At 35.5% G+C, this 20923-nt stretch overlaps 2 protein-coding genes across 2 annotated transcripts; one reads left to right on the forward strand and one right to left on the reverse strand.

The window, feature by feature from the left end:
• Nucleotides 1-7548: 7548 nt before the first annotated feature.
• On the reverse strand, nt 7549-7956 carry LOC107759010 (josephin-like protein). Its single transcript, XM_016576868.1, has one exon. The coding sequence runs from the start codon at nt 7954-7956 to the stop codon at nt 7549-7551; it is 408 nt and encodes a 135-aa protein (XP_016432354.1).
• Nucleotides 7957-10359: 2403 nt separating this feature from the next.
• LOC142175646 (uncharacterized) lies at nt 10360-15163 on the forward strand. Its single transcript, XM_075242561.1, has 6 exons — nt 10360-10435; nt 10529-10717; nt 12775-12902; nt 13019-13955; nt 14049-14188; nt 14900-15163. Exons 1-6 carry the CDS (start codon nt 10360-10362, stop codon nt 15161-15163), a joined length of 1734 nt encoding a protein of 577 aa, XP_075098662.1.
• The last annotated feature ends 5760 nt before the right edge of the window (nt 15164-20923 follow it).

Genomic DNA, 20923 nt, shown 5'->3' on the forward strand with positions numbered 1-20923 from the left:
ATCAAATATGATCTTAGATGACCGTTTCTTAATATTGATTTAGAAATCATTTCTTAGACCATTTCTTTACGTTGACATCAGTTGGCATTTGACTCCTTAATAGAGTTAAATGTCTTTTATGATTGTCTTTTGGCTTTTGTAACAGAAAATAGATTTTTTATCATATGAGTATTTTAGTTTTTGGACTATATAAGTCTTTTGTGTGGTCACTTTGAAAAAGTGTGAAAATAGTAAAAACTTTTTTTCTTCTTTCTTTTATGCTGAGCTTTCTTCTCATAAATCTTTGTTGTTTCTGCTCCTAGTTATACTAGAAGAGCTTGAAGAATCCTGGGGGATACGCCTTATATCATTTATCTCAGTGTGGGCGAAATATCCTTAAGGACAGTGTCTTTAAAACGCCTCAAGCTAAACCTTTTATTCTCTATAATCATCCAATCTTTTACAACAATCTTAAGGATATTTACATATAATTATTATGGAGAATAACGCTGCTAATGTTGTTGTTGATGCCACTACATCTGCTGCACCAACTGTTTTTGTTGTTGTTTCATCACCAATTACCTATGCCATATCTTTTTCCAATGTTTCAAAAATTGTGATTTTTTGGTGGAGATAATTTTAACCGCAAGCACGCTGTTGTTGACAAAGGAAAAGAAATTGCTACTAGAAGCAGTCTTGTGGAGGACAACAACCGTCAGAGAAAATCAAGTAACATGTATGATAAAAGAAATGGTTATAAGCCCAAAACCAACAATCAAACCTTAAAGGAAAAATGTAACTGCTTTGTGTGTAGCAAACCTGGCTACTATGTTGCTCAATGCCGAAAAAGGGTTGGGAATGACAATCTCACTAAGGCTAAAGTAAATTTGACTGAAGCCAAAGTGGATGATATAATTTTTGCGGTTGTTTCCCAAGTGAACCTTGTGGTCAATGTGAAAGATTGGGTGTTAGATTCTAGTGCCACTAGGCACATAGGTGCTAACAAAAAAGACTTTGTGTCTTATACCCAAGTTGAAGAGGGAGAAGAAGTTGTCTATATTGGTGATTCCGGAACTACTCAAGTTCTTGGAAAAGGCAAAGTTCTTCTCAAACTCACATCTGGCAAAACTTTGGCATTGAATGACGTGTTGTATGTTCCTAGTATCCGATCCAATTTGGTCTCTTTGATATTATTAGGAAAAGTGGGGGTGAAGGTTTCTTTTGAATCTGATAAGGTCGTGTTGACCAAGAATAATAATTTTGTTGGCAAGAATTATTATAACCATGGATTATTTGTACTCAATGTTATGAATGAAAATGCTAGTACTTCTACTTACTTGATTGATTCTTTTAATTTATAGCATGCTAGATTATGACATGTTAGTTTATCTTATATTAAGAAAATGCATTCCGAACGTCTTATTTCAAATATTAATTATTCAAATATTGATAAGTGTGAAGTTTGTGCCGAAACTAAACAAACTAAGAAATCATGTGCTTCAGTATTTAGAGAATCCGAATTATTAAGTTTAATCCATACTGATTTAGGAGACTTGAAAACAATACTATTGTTGAAACAAAAAATGCTGAATTTTTTGAAAATATTTTTCATTTAAAATTTAAGAAACTTTCTGATGCTCATATTATTCCAAGTGATAATATTTCACATGTTTCAATTATTCAAAATGATATTGAAAGTGAGGATTTAAGAAGAAGCAAAGGACCAAGGAAAGAAAAGTCTTTTGATAATGATTTTCATACTTATCTTGTGGATAATGATCCTTTAACATATTCTGAGGTTATTTCTTCATCTGATGCCTCATTTTCGAAAGAAGCTATTGAAGTAGAATTAAATTCAATTTTACAAAATAAAACTTGGATTTTAGTTGATTTACCTCCGGGAGCTAAACCCATTAGTTGTAAATGGATTTTAAGAAGAAACTCAATCCGGATGGTTCCATTGATAAATATAAAGCTAGACTTATTGCAAAGGTTTTACCCAAAAGCAAAATATTGATTAATTTGATACTTATGCTCCTGTAACTATAATTTCCTCAATTCGTGTTTTACTTGTCTTGGCTTCTATTTATAAACTTTGTATTCACCAAATGGATGTTAAAACTGCTTTTTTAAATGGTGATTTGGAAGAGAAAATTTACATGGAACAGCCTGAGGGTTGTATAGTGTCTGGCCAAGAAAACAAAGTATGTAAATTGCTAAAATCTTTGTATGGGCTAAAGCAAACACCTAAACAGTGGCATGAAAAATTTGATCAAGTATTAATTAGTGATGGTTTTTCATCAATTGAAGTAGATAAATGTGTTTATACAAAATGTGTAGATGGTACATGTGTTATTATTTGCCTTTATGTGGATGACATGCTTATTTTTAGTTCTAGCCTTGATTTGATACATAAAACCAAATTTTTCTTGTCTTCTAATTTTGAGATGAAAGACATGGGAGAAACTAGTGTTATTTTAGGCATGAAAATTATAAGAGATGGCAATAGTTTAATGTTGACTCAAGAACATTATGTTGAAAGAATTCTTAAAAAAATTTATAATTTTGATGTGATACTTGTAAGCACTCCTTATGATGCTAGTAGTCAATTAAAAAAGAATAAGGGAGATATTGTAGATCAAAATAAATATGCTCAAATTATTGGTACCCTAATGCATTTGATGAATTTTACTAGACCTGATATTGCATATGTTGTGTGTAGATTGAGTAGATATACTCAAAACTCGAGTCATGATCATTGGAATGCATTAGTAAGAGTAACAAAATATTTGAGAGGTACCATGAACTATGGTATTAAATATAGTGGATTTCCCACTGTACTAGAAGGATACAGTGATGCTAACTGGATCTCTGATTCAGATGAGACAAAATCCACTAGTGGTTATGTGTTCACCCTCGGTGGGGGTGTTGTGGCATGGAAATCAGCTAAACAAACAATAATAGCTATATCTACCATGGAATCTGAGTTTGTGGCATTGGAATTGGCTGGAAATAAGGTCGAGTGGTTAAAGAACCTTTTGGCAAGTATTCCACTAGGAATAAAATCGACACCTTCTGTGTCGATGCATTGTGATTGCCAAGCTGCAATAGTCATTGCTAAAAATAAATCCTTTAATAGGAAGAGTAGACATATCCGATTGAGACATAATGTAATAAAATAGTTGCTGAGAGATGGAATTATTTCCATAGATTATGTGAAGTCAGAAGTGAATTTGGCCGATCCTCTGACTAAACCTTTGGGAAGAAAATTAATATCTGAAACATCGAGGGGAATAGGACTTTTGTCAATTTGAGTTTTATCAACTATGATGGTAACCCAACCTATGTGATTGGAGATCCCATGAAGTAGGTTCATATGTGTAATAACAAGTCATTAGTTGATCAAACGTGCACTATTAAATTATATCCGTTCCTATGATGTGTGTATATATAGTGCAAGACTGCAAGGAATGGGAGGCTGAGTTATTAAACTCTTAATCTAATCCATAGCCTAATTTTTGGTGGTGTATTGCGCTGCAGAATACACTTGATGGATGGACCTATATGAGTGTGGAGTGAGGCCACTCCTATGAAATTTGTGGCAAAATTTCTAGAACACTCATGAAAATCAGGCGCGCGCATGGCCTATTAGCGTAAAACCGTGACAAACAACAAACTGTGTGCGGGTATAATGTGATAGGTAAGACACTAAACTTACAAAAGAATTCTTGGTTCATAGAAGTTCTAAACTTCACCAATTGTTCTGTAAGTTTAATCTTATTTTATCTAGGTCTGGTTCATAGTCCAAGAGACACCAGATTCGATGCATTATGCTCATTTGTGAAAACCCAGCGAAATTTTTTATTTTTCATTATAATATTCTTTTTGAGCTATGTGGGAATTGTTAAAAAAAATATTTTTAACATCTCAAAAAGAATATTTAAATTAATGTTGAGGTTCATCCTTTTAATGAGTCTTTGTATGACCAATCAATTTGAATATATTTTAGTGTGTGTAAAAGTAAATTAGAATAACTTTGAATATAATATTTATTAACATTAATTGGCTATCAAAATCAGTTATTTGTTTTATATCTTTGAATCTGATCAAATATGATCTTAGATGATCGTTTCTTAACATTGATTTAGAAATCATTTCTTAGACCATTTCTTTACGTTGACATCAGTTGGCATTTGACTCCTTAATAGAGTTAAATGTCTTTCATGATTGTCTTTTGGCTTTTGTAATAGAAAAGCAACGTTAAAAATTTTGATGAGCCTTTATGGCTTAGAATTTTTATCAGATGGGTATTTTAGTTTTTGGAATATATAAGTCCTTTGTGTGGTCACTTTGAAAAGTGTGAAAATAGTAAAAACTTTTTTTCTTCTTTCTTTTGTACTAGGTTTTCTTTTTATAAATCTTTGTTGTTTCTGCTCCTGATTATACTATAAGAGCTTGTTGAATCCTGGGGGATACGCCTAATATTATTCATCTCGGTATAGGTGAAATATCCTTAAGGACAATGTCTTTGACACACCTCAAGCTAAACCTTTTATTCTCCATAATCATCCAATTTTTTACAACAAAAGCCCCTCCGTTTCCATTACAAATGTGGTAATTTTTTGCACTATTTCGGTTGTGGACTCACTAAAGAGCTGAAAATATATGGGACAAAAACACAAAATAAGGACAAAGGAAGACATGAGTCTAGATCAATCTGAGTCTATGATGGGGACTGATCACCGAAACCCTAGCCATCCAGCAACATCCCACCAAGGCACTGCAGACATGCTCAGAATACTAGTTTGTACGACATATAGCCAAGACAACCATGCATATTTTCCTATTTGGTTAACACCTCCATGTGACTTGCTTCTCCCTATCTTGCACTCTAATACATAACCATTGTACTATATATTCCGTATTTTAAATTTACTGGCATGACTAATTCAAATTCATGTTCGTCAAATTAATTACTAAAGGAGATAAAACGTTCATGCCAAAAAAATTCCATTTATAGGGCCTTAGCACCAGTGATCGACGAAGACACTCATTAGTTTTGAGGTGTCATCTGACAAACTAGCTAGGTCAAGTTTTTTTTCCTCTCTATCAAGTTTGGTATAATTATTTAGATTTGATCTTACTATCTTAAATAGTGTGTGTTTTTCTGGAAAAATGTGAGTAACAATTAAATGTGGTTTGTGGCTTTAAAAAGATATGTGATTTATTCCAATATTAGTGAATATACAAGTAATATTCGGTTTAAGTAAGAAGAATTGATGAACCAAACCAGTGTTGTTAGAGCAACGGGGACCTCGAGCTCGATTATCTCAGGAGCCTCGAGGTCAATTAAGAGCAAATAAAGTATGAACAGTAAATTAAAAACAATAAAGCTGAAGAACAATTGTGGAGCACGGTAAACGAGAAAAGCAGAGTAGAACGTTCTATTGCAGTGAATGAGATGATTTTTACAAATGATTGTGGTCCCTTTATATAGGAGGGGAGAATCTTAATATGGTACATTCCCAATTATGGTAAAGAATTCTATTGGTACACCTGTATAACAACCTAGTACGGACCCATACTATTTCGTACAAATCATATCCCTTAATTTATGCTCTGATCCACGTGTCCTTGAGAAATTCCCGCTCTTTCTTGAGTGTCATCGAAATTGTACTGTCCTCGAGGCAGATCATGACGGGTCTTCGATTTTCTTCTCGAGATGCGCATATCCCGGCCAGACTCGTTTCTTACTTCGAGCTTCCGAACTCGAGCTCGGGGTATGATCAAGTCTTCTAAATCGCGGCTCTCCGATTTAAACCGTATATAGTGTGTTCATGTTTGGATTTTAATTTTCAATTGAAAAAAAGTCAAAGATTTGTGAGCAAAAATTATTACTAGCTTGTTTAAAATACTCAAAGAAGTTTTTTAATATACTAATAAAGTTCAGTATTTGCAAATATTGATTGCTAAATCAACACTTGCTAATTCTTAACTTCGATATTTGAAAATACTAAAGTTCAGTATTTGTGCAAATTGAAGTATTTGTAGCTTACCAATTCTAAAATTACTAACACATACAGAAAGGCCTGAGTACGATACATGAGCAGAGGCGGAAATTATAGTACTAGTAGGTAGGGGTTCGGATGTACGGATTAAGTAGGTTTTGCTTCGATGATACTGTATATTTATATTAGAAAAATCCACTAATACATAAAAATAATTAATTACGAACTCAACTCAGTAATCAAAACAAATTATGAATTCAGCGACAAATTTAAAAATTATAAATTTCAAATTTTGACACTGCTTCTATCCACGAGTGATCGTACTAGGAAAGTATAACTTGTCATCGTAATGCCTCCTCGGTCAGTGACTATGATTTGGCAAAATTGGACACTTAAGTAGTTGAAAGATATACACAAATGGAACTTTACGGAGAATTTAGCATTCTAGTGACTGCAATCATGAGTTCCATTATTAATAAAGTTCTTAATTAACCTGCTGTCGTGGGAATCATTCATTTATTTATCTCATTTTTTTATTGTAACGGTGTTCTGATTAACTTGTGTATACATCAACTTTTGTTATTTTTTAATATAGGTATCAAATAACTTTGTCAATCCTTTCCGAAAATGGAACTTTACGGAGAAATTAGCATTGTGGTGAAAACAATCATGAATTCCATTATTGGAAGAAAAAAATTCTGAATAGGAATTAATAACCTGCTGGTGTATGGGAATTGTTCATTCATTTATTACATTTTTAATACTAGTAATTAATGGTGTCTGAATTAGCTTGCATATTCTTTGACTCGATCTCTTATCCCCACACTGTTATAAGTATCAAGTAGCTTGCATAATTGTGGTTCAATTGAATTCCCTCCAACGGGGCTAAATTGAATTCCTTTCGTCGGAAAATAAAATTAAGTATTTTTGTATTTATGTGAGCAGTTGAATTCGCTTAATAGTTAAGTGTATTCATTCACTGTGTAAAGTTTACAATTTCTGAATTTTTTGTAAAAATTTCTGACTTCGTCTTTGGAATATATAGTACTACTGTTTATGCATGCACCAAAGCCAAATAAACAAACGTAATGTGACATAATCTTAGCCATCCAAAACGAGACATTAATTGGCTACAATTAATAATGACTGAATATGATTAAATCATCTCGTATTTTTCTTAAACTCATACCAGAGTAATTCACCCATCAAAAAGATAAGTGCCAGAGGGGTTACCTAGGAGAAGATATTGAACTATATTTTATTTTTGTACATTCAAAATTTGAAATTTACTGATCGGATTAACTCGAATTCACACTGAGTGGCCCCAGTAAGAAGTAAAGAGAGCCTAATTTACAAAAATAGCCAATTTTGTAACCTTGTATTTTCAAATTGGCCACTTTTTAATTAGATCAACGGTCTTAAGTTCAAAAGTGTGTACCTAATTTGAAGTTTGAAATTCAGTACCATATGTCTAATTTTAAAAATGTGCCCAACTTACACAAACAAGATTACAAAATTGGCCACATTATAAAGCGCTCTTTACCAAGAAATTCTCCATTTCTTAAGACACTGAATTAGATCTTGGCAAGGAAGAAGACATATTGATGAACTGAATACAATCATCAATTGCCTCAGCCCTATGAGAATCAATATTTGGAATAACCAATGATTTAGAAATTGCTGTTTTTTCTGAGGAATTAGTAACTTTCCTACAACTTCTCCTACTTCCCCTTGAAGACATCATCTTCACAACCGCAACCATCTTTCCTCCAATGTGTTTGAAAAGTTTAATAGGAGATAATTCTGATCTATTTGGCATCTTGAAGCTGCAAGTTGTTGTGGTACCTTTTGCTTTATTAGTAGTACCATCAACACTTTTTGTAGAGTTTTGCTTTTGAAACATGCTTGTTTTTGCATTCTTGGTCATGTCTAGCTTCACACATCCTCCTTCACAACCTCTTGCCGACATCTCGAAATCCAAATCAAAGATAATTTAACGTGCGTATAAATACGTGCAAGTTGATCCAGACACCACTATAATAAAACGAAGATAACTTAGTGTAAGTGGTGGGAAGAGTGATACTTAGGAGGTTTAAAGGTGGAGAGGATTAGTGTTAGAATTTGGAATGAAGAAAGAGGGTGAACATGTTTTGTGCTTATATAGAAAACATAGTGTAGAGAAAATAATGATGAAAATTGATGGAACAAAAAGGCTATTAGTTAGGCCAAGGCTTTCACATTTTGGTGCATGTATAGGGCAAAACATACTATGGACAATGTTAGTGAATGTGAAAGTGACTTCTTACAACAGTGAAAGACAACTACATTAAGAGACTGCACAAAATTCTTCACCACCCTATAGCTCCAAAATTTTGATATATGTCAAACCTCATACCCTATCGAAAATACTTGCTCGCATCAAATGTTTATACCAAATCAAGTCATTCAATATTACTGGAGTCACAAGTTTAAGTTATAATACATATTATTTAACCACACGGTGCGTCTAGTTATAAAAGTTTATACACAAGATACAATTTTTACATAGATTCGGTGTAATATCGGATGCAAGTAAATTTTTTTAACACAAAAGCGTCTTTTTTTTTTATTATTTTAAAGTTTTGTGAAGGGGTAGATCCATAAGAAAAAATGCCAATTTCCTTCTAGTTCCATCTCTTTATTCACCAAAATTTACTCCTTTCTTTTTCTTCTGCCTTTTTGTCTCTTGTTAAAAAGAAAGTGAATTGACAGACAAGATGCTAATGGTTGCCATAAAATCTTGATATATCCCTATCACTATTAACCATCATAGAGAAAATGGAGTTCAACATCGATATACAGATTGGATACTCAAGTGTGACTTAGCTATCAATTTAATGAGATGACAATCATAGGAGATCAAGGTTCAATTACCATTTGAGACAAAAATATTAAGTAATTTCTTTCCGTTTATCTTGAACTTGGTGGCTTGAGTTATTTCGTAACCTATGCTTATGGAACCTTGTAAAATAGTTAAGGTGTGCCTGGACAATGCCGTTGTTAGAAAATAAAAGGCATATGTATACATCGTAACCGTGGTAAGGAAAAAAAGGACAACCCGGTATACTAAGCTATCGCTATGCGTAAGATTTGCGGAAAAAATCGGACCATAAGGGCCTATCGTACGTAGCTTTAGCCTGCATTTCTGCAACAGTGACAAGGATGTTATTATGATATTAGAGCAATCGTGAATGAAATTTTTGTATACCTTTTAGATCTTTTAAAGTTGTAAAATATGAGAAAGAATAGATTTGTCTAATTAGATTTTAGAGTCATCATTAAAGATTCTACCACCAAATTTCCAACTAATTGAAAAATTAAAATACAACTGCTAGCAGCGGCTAGTGTTGTAGCCTTTAAGTGGTAGGCACAACGGAGCACCATGGCCGTAATGTAAACAAATGCAAGAAAAGCTTGGTCTAATCCATCTAATATCCTTACAAAACTGAATCTTACAATTAAATATATACTGATAAAAGTGATGTGAAATGGTGCCATGGGGTCAATTAGATAAGGAAACTTGGTGGAAAAAGATATACTCAATAAAAATGGAAAAAGGGCACCAAAAAAGAGACAGAAAGAATGAAGCTTCAATCAAAGAAAGGATCATCATGGCAGCAAAAAATCCTGTTTTAATGAGATTCACTTTCCAAATATTCAATTGATGAATAAATGGCAAGTAGGGGGACTATATGTATTGGAAAAAAATCAAGTTAACATTTGGAATTAATTATGTGCTGATACGTCAAGACACGTGGATCAATAAAAGAATGACAGTTGGCAAAGAATAGTTAAAGAGACACGAGCCTTAACAGGCACGGGCAAAGATTCAAGAAAACAGGAAGGAGCGGTTACTCGGACCTTTTGGTGATTTGAAGAGACATCGGAAGAATGAACCTAGAGAGCAAAAAGTATAGATATGTATTATCCATAATTAATGGCATCAATGATGGAAACCGTTATAGAATCTTCACGAAACAGTTACGATTGTCAATTATAACGTTACATTAAATATCTCTAATTGCTCATAATGACTATGTTATGAGAGGAAAGAAACGTATTACTTAGAATAGCTATAAAAGGAGAGAAATAACATTTGTAAGGACACAAAATATTATTGGAATACACTGATTTACTTTGCTTTCTTTTACTTATTCAGTTATCGACTAAATCAATTCTTCTTATTTATTTTATATTTGATTATCAGTAACCCGAGTTCTTTTAAAAGTAAGCTTTGACCGAAATTCCCATTTTCTGGTTAAACAAATTGGTTCCGTTACTGGGAATCTGATAATCTTCTGCTTTCCAAATCGATTCTTTATCGAAAACAATCATGTCGAATGTCAATGACAATAACCAACAAAATTTACCACTCCAAGGAGATCCACAACATCAGCTGAACCAACAAGGTGACCGAACTCCACTCCCTTTGCCATAACATTCTCCTCGACAATCACGAGAGGGGATTCCTGACAGATCTGAATCAAATGAAAATGATCAAGCTATCGATGAAGCTTTGAAAAAATTAATCGCTCAACAGGTCAGCAATGCTCTTCAGGCTTTTACCAACCAGTTGCCGGTTGTACCGCCAACACCAACTCCAAACAACAACACCCTAGAAAATCATCGCTCAGGACTCGTTAATTCAGGCAGTGGCGGAGCTCCCAGCGAATCTCGTGATGGAGAGCCAGGTAATCCAGTTAATTTTGATTTACAAAATTTAGTACTAACTTTGCAAAAACAGCTCAAGGAGCAAAGCGACCGTATAGAGCAAATACCTGGAGTGCCGCCTGTGATCAAGGGAATAGATATGGACAAATATTCACAACAACCCTGAAAGCCAAGTGCTGCTCCTCTACCAATTTCGAAGAAATTCAAGATACCCGATATTCCGAAATATGATCGAACAACTGATCCATGGGATCACGTAACTACATTCACAACCGGTATAAAGGGTAACGACTTGACCGAGCAAGAAATTGAATCAGTATTGGTCAAGAAATTCGGAGAAACACTCACTAAGGGTAAGTTTAAGACGAGTTGAAACTGAAAAAAGGTCCGGGAAAATAGGTACGAGCCTTACATGGGACCAGCAGGAAGGACTCGTGTTCAAAACAAGAAAATCCAAGGTACGATCATAGATCAAGAGATAGAGAGTCAGGTTCATCATCAAGGTTCGAAAAAAAACGAAACACGCGAGAGACGCGAGATGATGACAGAAGCTCGAAGGTAAAGATCGGCGGTTACAATTTTAATGTTAGCACATTCGAATTGGTGGCTATTTTAAGGAGCATGGGAGACAAGGTACGGTGGCCAAAGGAAATAAGATCAAACCCGAACAGGCAAAATCTAGATTTTTTATGCGAGTTTCACAACGATCAGGTCACAAAACGGCAGATTGTAGATTACTGCAAGGTAAAGTTTAACATTTATTAAAACAAAGATATTTAACTGAATTATTTAGTAAAAAGGGAAAGTAAGCATATATGAAGAATAGGCAGGAGCCCCAAAACCTCCTTCACCAAAAAGGACGGTTGATGTCATAAGTGGATGAGAAGATATTAATGGCGTAACATACACGGCAACTAAGAAAGTGTCAAAAATAACAGTTACACACGGGAAACGAGTTCGACAAGTTCTGGAAGAAGATAGTATTACATTTGATGATGCAAATGCAGATGGCGTGGTAATCCCACATAATAATGCACTGGTAATATCTTTACTTGTACATGACACTAATGTAAAACGAGTTTTGATTGATCCAGGTAGTTCCGTGAATATTATTCTGTTAAGAGTGGTAAACGAGATGTAAGCTGATGATAAGCTAATACCCAAGGCACATACCTTGTCTGGTTTTGACAACTCGAGTATCGTAACAAAAGGGGAGATAATACTCACCACATTCGCAGAAGGAGTGGTCAAAGATACGAAGTTTCAGGTGGTAGAAATGGATATGCCCTACAATATGATTCTTGGCAGACCATGGATTCATGAAATGGACGTTGTTCCATCTACCTTAAATCAAGTTATCAAATTCCCATCACAATAGGGGATACGGCAAATCCGTGGAGACCAACAAGCTTCACAGAACATTAGTTCTGTGGCAGATTCGAACGCAAAAAGTGACAAAAACAGCAACTATAGAATGCAGTTGAGGATGCATCGACATGAACCTCAACTGAAGATGGGCAAACAGATGTAGATTTGAAGCCCGATACTATTCAGGAACTAGAGAAAAATGAAAATATCAAAACAACGATCAAGGAAATGGAGGCTGTGGTGCTATTTGTATATTGGCCAGACAGAAAAGTTTATATTGGACCAACCTCAGCCCGGAAATGAAACTTAAGTTGATTGAATTTTTAAAGGCTAACACAGATTGTTTTGCTTGGTCCCATTCAGATATGACAGGTATACCACCGGAGGTAATGACTCACAAATTAAATGAAGATCCATCGTACCCGCCTGTCAAACAAAAGAAAAGGAAGCAAGGCTCCTTCAAGGACTAGGTGATTCAAGATGAGGTGCAAAAATTTTTAAAAATTGGGTCTATCCGCGAGGTAAAGTATCTAGATTGGTTGACTAATATTGTTGTAGTACCTAAAGAATGGTAAGTGGTGGGTTTGTGTAGATTACACTGATCTAAATAAAGCTTGCCCTAAAGATTCTTTTCTATTACCACATATAGATCAACTAATTGATGATACTGCAGGGCATAAATTGTTAAGTTTTTTAGATGCCTATTCAGGATATAATCAGATTAAAATGGATTCTCTAGATGAAGAAAAGACTTCCTTCATCACAGACAGGGGGACTTACCTTTACAAAGCCATGCAATTCGGTTTAAAGAATGATGGGGCCACATATCAAAGGCTGGTGACAAAAATGTTCCAAGAACACTTGGGCAAAACCATGGAAGTGTATATAGATGATATGTTGGTTAAATCACAACAAACAGGAGACCACATTCAACACCTGACTGAACATTTCAGATTCTTTGCAAATTTAATATGAAGTTAAATCCTCAGAAATGTGCATTTGGCGTCTCATCAGGTAAGTTCTTGGGATTTCTTGTTTCTAACCGTGACATTGAATTAAATCCTGCGCAGATTAAAGCTATTGAAGAAATTTCGGATATACTCACGAGCAAAAAAGAAGTACAAAGGCTGACAGGAAGAATAACAGCCCTAGGCAGGTTTATTTCCAAGTCATTAGAAAAGTGCTTCAAATTCTTTTCAGCTTTAAAGAAGCAAAACCAATTTGAATGGTCTGAAGAGTGTCAACAAGCGCTTAAAAATTTAAAGGTGTACCTGTCAAATCCACCACTGCTAGCTAAACCAAAAGATGGGGAGAAATTGTTTGTATACCTTGCAGTTTCAGAAGTGGCAGTAAGTGCCGTATTAGTTCGAGAAGACCAAGGTAAGCAATCACCGATTTATTATGTTAGCAAATCTTTGCTCGATGCTGAGACTCGATATCCTCATTTAGAGAAACTTGCATTAGCTTTGACTATGGCATCTAGAAAATTAAGACCTTATTTTCAATGTCATCCTATTTCCATGATAACTGCCTACCCCTTACGTAATATATTGCATAAACAAGATTTATCGGGTAGATTAGCCAAATGGGCTATAGAACTAAGTGAATATGACATTACATATCAACCTAGAATTGCAATAAAGTCCCAGGTTTTAGCAGATTTCGTGGCAGATTTTAGCCAAGGGATACATTTAGAAGCAGAAAAACAACTGCAGATATTTAACGGATCTAAGCCAGGTACATGGACCTTATTTACTGACGGTTCGTCTAATGTAAAAGGAGCAGGTCTGGGCATTGTCCCAGTACCACCTACGGGTGAAACCATAAGACAAGCAATAAAGTGTCATCCAATCACCAATAATGAGGCAGAATATGAAGTTGTGATTGCAGGTTTAGAGTTGGCACGAGAGCTCGGAATAGAGTAGATAATAATTAAAAGCGACTCACAGCTTGTTGTTGACCAGATGCAGGGGACTTATACAGCCAGAGAGGCGAGGGTGCAGCAGTACCTGGAGAAGGCACGAGATTTGGTCAGGCAATTTCAAATTTGGAAAGTCATGCAAATACCAAGGGAAGAAAATGCTGAGGCAGACGCTCTAGCTAATCTTGCGTCTGCTGCAGAAGTAACAAATGAAGAAAATGCTTCCGTGTTTCATTTGTTTCATTCAGTACTTGATCAAGACAAAAATGAGGTAAATTACAATAATCTAACTTGGGATTGGAGGAACGAGATTGTCAATTTTTTGCAGTATGGAATTTTACCTGAAGATAAGAAAAAGGCTCAAGCACTTCGCAAAAAGTTGCTCGCTACTGTTTAAATCAAGGCAATCTTTATCGTAAAATGTTCGGTGTTCCTCTAGCAATATGCCTCGGGCCTTCTCAAATGGAATACATGATGGGAGAAATACACGAGGAAAATTGTGGAAATCATGCAGGAGGAAGATCTTTGGTAAAAACTATGATTAGAGCCGGCTATTATTGGCCGAAAATGGAAGAAGACGCGGAAAATATTGTGGCAAAATGTGACAAGTGCCAAAGATATGGTAATAACATGCATCGACCAGCTGAATTATTACATCCGGTCATTGCACTATGGCCTTTTATGAAGTGGGGGATGGATGTCGTAGGTCCATTACCACAAGCCAAAGGGAAGGTAAGATTTATATTAGTGCTCACTAACTATTTTACTAAGTGGATAGAAGCGGGAGCTTTCAAACAGGTACGAGAAAAAGAGGTCAGAGATTTTATATGGCGGAACATCATATGCCGATTCAGGGTACCGAAGAAAATCGTATGTGATAACTTCCCACAATTTATAGGTGAACAAATCATAGAATTTTTCCAAAGTTGGCAAATTAAAAGGATTACCTCAACACCTTACTATCTGGTGGGTAATGGACAAGCTGAATCAACAAATTAGTTTCGTTGCCGGGAACCAATTTGAAGTCATTATCAACAACTTGAAGAAAAAGCTGGAAGAGTCTAAAGGCAATTGGCTAGAGGTACTGTCTGGAGTCTTGTGGGCTTATCGAACAAGGGAAACTCCGGTTTTACTTGTATACGGGGCTGAAACTTTAATTCCAGTCGAGATAAGGTAACCAAGCACGAGATATACTCAAGCTTCAGAAGAATCGAACGAAGAAGAGATGTGGATAAACCTGGATTTACTTGAAGAAATGAGGGAAACTGCATTAATAAGGATGGCAGCACAAAAACAAGCTATTAAGCGGTATTACAATCGGAAAGCTCATCTCAGATACTTTAAGATTGGGGACTATATACTCAAGAAAGTTTTCCAATCCACAAAGGCAACCAATGAAGGAAAGTTAAGTCCAACTTGGGAAGGGCCTTATAAGGTTCATGGTATCGCAGGAAAAGGAGCATACGAGCTTGTAACATTGGATGGCAAGATTCTACCTTCAAATTGGAATACTGTTCATCTAAAGAGATACTACTTCTAAGGAAAAGAAATATCCAAGGGCAGGTATCCTCACTAACGATTTTTATTTTTGACTTATTAAAATTTTACTAACGATTTTAGATGATAGGCAGAAAGCTAGCCTACACTAAATGATGAATTACGACCCAAAAGACATGTGGAAAGAACATAATTTCCGGTCTAGGGTTACAACTATTCTAATAGAAATTTGAATGGGTTAAGCAGTCTTCATCTAAAATCGTACCTCCGAGTCCCGTATGTTTTCCTTTTTAGGAAAAGGACCGCATGGAAGGAATATTCAAGTGCTCGAAATTTCATACTTCAAAGCTCACACACTCGGGGGACTATATAATATACATATGATATATGTATAAAGAAGACTGAAAATAATTAAATTTCAAGTCAAACCTAAAAGTCTACTCATCAAATATCAAGTTCAGAGCAAAGTAACACGCCAATAACAAAAGCCTGATCAAAAAACCTGTGAACAATACATTCGTGGATATAGATTTCAAAATCTTACGATGTTTAGGTTAAAGGTAGTATTTAGCCATGGGTCATAAAGAAATCCTTGGATTTTCTTTCTTTTTTGCAAATCTTTTGTAAAGAAAAAGTTATGGAAGAGTAATGGAAGATATTTAAATGCATGTAAAATGTCACTTACACTTGACAAAGTTCGAATGAAAACTTTATCAAAGTTGTTTCAAGAAATATGTGTGTTCCTGTTTCTTCTTTCGTATGTTTACACCATTATGCAATTGAGACGTCTTCTTCAATAAGTGTCATATATAAAAGGGCTCTCTTTTATAAATTCATGTTTGATTCAAAGATCCATGAAGTTAATAAAGCATTTCTAAAAAATGCAAAAGTCAAAAGGGTAAGACTAAAAACCCGCAAACTAAAAACAAGACCTTGGACTTATATAAAAAACAAGGCAAAAGAGTATAACAGAAACTCGAGAGAATTGAGTTAAAATGGAAACTTTATAATATTAAGTTAAAAGTAAGTATGAACTTAGTTGTAATCTGATTGTCATTTTTACAAAAAGCCCCGAAAAGACCACCAAAAACATAACCCCCAAAATGAAACCAGGGGTAAAACCACCACATATTCCACCAAAAAAGAAAAAAACCTCACAAGTAAAATTTCACTATGGAGCAAGAGAAGGGTTCAAAACGGCATCATCAGCAACAGAAGGCTCAACTTGATCTGAAGGAGCTGGGACATCCACCGCACTAGGGTCAGCTTCGACGTGCTCGGGAGTATCAACCATGGGAGAAGAGAAACTTTGGCCTTGCTGAGTTTTTTCAATGGTCTCTTTAATCTTTGCTAACTCAGCATTCAAGTTAAAGCCTTCTTGGCTAACCTCGTAAGGGTATAATGGCGTGTGTTCAATATAGCCCAACTTACTTCAATAACAGCTTTGTCTTCAAGAGCCTCATAGTATCTTTCCCAATTGTCAATTTCACTCTTGAGCTCCTCCCTCTTAGCTAAAATAATATCGTAAGAAGACTGTAAAGGGGCAAGTGAACTCTCCAAAAATATGACCTTATCAGAAGACACACAGAGATCTTCTTGGGTCTGGGTGAGTGTTTGAACAAGTTCACCTGCATAAACTTTTTTCTCGTTCAACAAGGCCTTCAAACCTCTGATCTCTTCGGTGGCTTTGGAGAGTTGTTCGGCAAATGATGACTAGAGGAGATTTTTATCCTTGCTTGCCTGGTTGGAAGAAGCTTTTTCAACTGCCAACTCTGAAGTCACGACCCTCAACTGCTACTCTAAGGTACATTTGCTTTCTTCTAAAACTTTCATCTCAAGCTGAAGACTTTCATATTGTTCTTTCCAATTGTATGCCTCAATTTGGTAATCATGCATCAACTGCTCTGTATGGGAAACCATTTTCATCATCTCCGTACCAATGAGATTGATCTAAAAAAAATAAGGGGTAAGAATCTTAGTAAAAGGAGAATGGAATAAAGCATGCAAAGAAATCAATACCTTCAGTGACGATTGCACGATATCATTCATCCAAGTCAAAGAACTATGACTTTCTAGTTTGGACTTTTCAACCGGACCAATCAAGGTTTCCAACCATACGTCAGCCCGACCTGACTTTTTCAAAAGACTACTATCAGCAGGGACTTCGATGGTAATCTGCTTCATCACTCTACTTTCACTTGAAGAACCAACTTCAGTGTGAGGAACAATAGTAGTGGGGACTGTAGAGGAAGTCATAATAGCTTGAAGTGGGGCAGAAACAGCAGCAGTAGAAACAGGTAAAGAACATTCTACTAGGACAGACACGGGGAAAGAGGCAAGAAGTACTTCATCAGACACCAAATCAAAATTTTCACTATCAAACCGACGTGAAAAAAGTTGTTAATCAGAGTCACGAGCTGTCGTAGGAGTATCATCATCAGAACTCACTAAGGTGGCTTCAATAGGCTCGGTCACGGGAACAAAACGAGGAGGAGTAGCTTCATCATCTGAAATGATGCATCTTCTGGCCTGCGGCCTTCTAACCAAAGAACTTCCATCCCGTTCTTCTTCCTCCTCAGAATCCTGGGATGCATCAACTTTCCTTTTCAATGAAAAACTCAAGATTATATCCTGAGCTATTGCCAAAGAAACCCTGGATGCTTCGATTGACTCGGCACTTACACCACGAATAGGAAACCCCGATAAAAAGAAGGGTCAAATATATTCTAAAGGAAAGGAGGACAAAAATAGAAAGGAAAAAAGTAAGGTTTTTACCATGAGTTTTCACCTTCCAACCAAACCTGTTCGAAAGGTATTTCCAAGATCTTACCTCCATCGGAGTAGTGGTCAACAATTTCTCTACCCAATCACGAAAATTAAGAATCTCTTCAACAGTTCCCATGGTCGCTGAAAAAAGAGAAGCGAAATAGTCAAGGGAAGAATAAACCCTTTTAAAAAAAAGGAGGGGGAAAAAGAAAAGAAAAAAATTGTAAAGAAAACTTACGTGCAAAATTCCACTTTTCAAGGAATGGTACATTTTCTTCATCTACTAACCCTACGGTAGGAGCAACGACAAATCTGGCATACCAGCCACGGTCCTAGTCATCCTCAGGGTTGACTAAAACTCTCTTACTCCTTGCCACCAAAGTAAAGATCTCATGTCGGAACAGCTTAGGGGAGTAGAGGTGGATCAGATGAAAAAAGGTAAAAGGCAACTGAACCAAGTTCGCCAAGTATCTTAGACAAGCAATAGTCCTCCAGACAATGAGGCAAATTTGTCCTAAACAAACATTGAAAAAATGACAGAACTCGATGATAACAGGATCAATGGGGGGTCTAAAATTCAGTGTAAAAGGATATGTATACACGAAAGAAAATCCAGCCATGTAGGATGTGATCCTTTGATTTGCATTAGGAGTTATGATTGGAAAGTCAGATTTCCAATGGCAATCTCTACGGACAACAGAGATTAAACCCCTCAGTAATCTGAGAAGGGTAAACATCAGCACGATCAAGAGAGGACATAAAAGAAACCTGATTCCTAATTGACTCTCTATCAGTATAAAAAGAAAGTTCAGAGGGGATAATTTCATCTACTATGGGTTCACGAGCTGGTTCATTAGAGTCTCTACTTCTGGCTGAAGATCTATGTGGAAGAGAACCCCTAGTTCTAGACGAAGAAGGAGGGGTAGAACTAAGTGGAGGCAAAGAAGCACCTCAAATAGATGATGATCCTAAACTGCGTAATCTTCCCCCTCTTCTGCTTCTAATAGGAGCAAGGGGAAGTTCATCAACAATAGGAACTCTTTGGGGATTAGGGTTCGAAGAAGACATGGTTGTATGAGGAAGAAAACAAGAATGAATATTCAAAGATGGGAAACTTTTATGAGAAAGAAAAGACAAAGGTTATATTTATACTCAAAAGCAAGCGTCAAACAAAAAAGGTAATGATGGGGATGTCATAATGAAAACTGTCACTTAATGATTGATGTAAGCCGGAAAAAAGCCTAAAAAGACGATGAAGGGTTGCAAAACCAATAAAAAGTCAACACATATCACGTGCATTAAATGGAAGTGACATATGAAGCGTCAGTTTTGGAGAAGTTATAATGATACGAAGAATGGTGGCAAAAATTCCCGCTTTAATGAGATCCACTTCCCAAATATTCAATTGATGAATAAATGGCAAGTGGAAGGCCTATCTATATTGGGAAAATCAAGTTAATATTTGGAATTAATTATGTGCTGATACGTTAAGACACGTGGATCAATAAAAGAATGACAGCTGGCAAAGAATAGTTGAAGAGATACGAGCCTTAATAGGCACGGGCAAAGATTCAATAAAACAGGAAGGAACGGTTACTCGGACCTCTTGGTGATTTGAAGAGAAATCAGAAGAATGGACCTAGATAGCAAAAAGTATAGATACGTATTATCCATAATTAATGAGCATCAATGATGGAAACCGTTATAGAATCTTCACGAAATAGTTACTATTACCAATTATAACGTTACACTAAATGTCATTAATTACTCATAATGGCTCTGTTATGAGAGGAAAGAAATGTATTACTTAGAAATAGCTATAAAAGGAGGGAAATAATATTTGTAAGGACACAGAATATTATTGAAATACACTGATTTACTTTGCTTTCTTTTACTTATTCAGTTATCGACTAAATCAATTCTTCTTATTTATTTTATATTTGATTATGAGTAACCCAAGTTCTTCTAAAAGTAAGCTTTGACCGAAATTCCTGTTTTCTGGTTAAACATAAACAAATTTTCATAACATTTCTTCACGTAAAAAATAATTATAGATAATTGTGACATCTCCTGAAAGGGTGGGAAAATACACAAATAACCATTTTAGGGCTGCTATTTAAGGATTAATTAGTATTTGTTTTGTCCCAAAAATTCAAAGGCAGAATACTTAGATGGCTACCTAAACTTGGCTCATTTTTTCAATTAGCTACCTCAATTGAGCCATGTACCTATTGGCTACCTGAACTTATTGACTTATGTGTCTATTAAATATTGCTTACTAAACATATTTAAAAATGTCAGCGCGTGTAAAAAAATACTTCCAACGTGTAAGATTATCCCAATTAAGAAAAGCCATGTGTTTATGTTTTCTACATCAGAAAACAATTATTGATTATTCTAGATTAACTCCACCCCAAATTAAGCGCCCTGATTCACAAAGTAAAAAAAAACTAAACGATCTTCATCTCTCTTCTAAATGCTCTCTATCAGAGAACAACTTTTTCTTTTGATTAGGGTTAACGATTAGTGATTTCATTCCCTTTGTCACAAGATTGTTTCCATTTCAAATTCAGGGGTCGATTGTGGTTCGTAATAGTTAAAACTCAAAATGGATTAGGGCTGGTCAACTAGTTTGTGGACTACTGTTGCTTGTGGCGAAGAAAACAAGACACAT

Source organism: Nicotiana tabacum, chromosome 3 (genome assembly GCF_000715075.1).
Source record: "Nicotiana tabacum cultivar K326 chromosome 3, ASM71507v2, whole genome shotgun sequence".
NCBI classification, from domain to species: Eukaryota; Viridiplantae; Streptophyta; class Magnoliopsida; order Solanales; family Solanaceae; genus Nicotiana; species Nicotiana tabacum.

Bases quoted from the DNA above. Each gene is read 5' to 3' on its own strand.
- LOC107759010 (XM_016576868.1), bottom strand. From the start codon at position 7,956: ATGTCGGCAAGAGGTTGTGAAGGAGGATGTGTGAAGCTAGACATGACC.
- LOC142175646 (XM_075242561.1), top strand. From the start codon at position 10,360: ATGTCGAATGTCAATGACAATAACCAACAAAATTTACCACTCCAAGGA. The intron at 10,436-10,528 runs GTGACCGAACTC...AAAATGATCAAG, and splicing joins ACATCAGCTGAACCAACAAG to CTATCGATGAAGCTTTGAAA. The intron at 12,903-13,018 runs GTGACAAAAATG...TGAACATTTCAG, and splicing joins GGGCCACATATCAAAGGCTG to ATTCTTTGCAAATTTAATAT.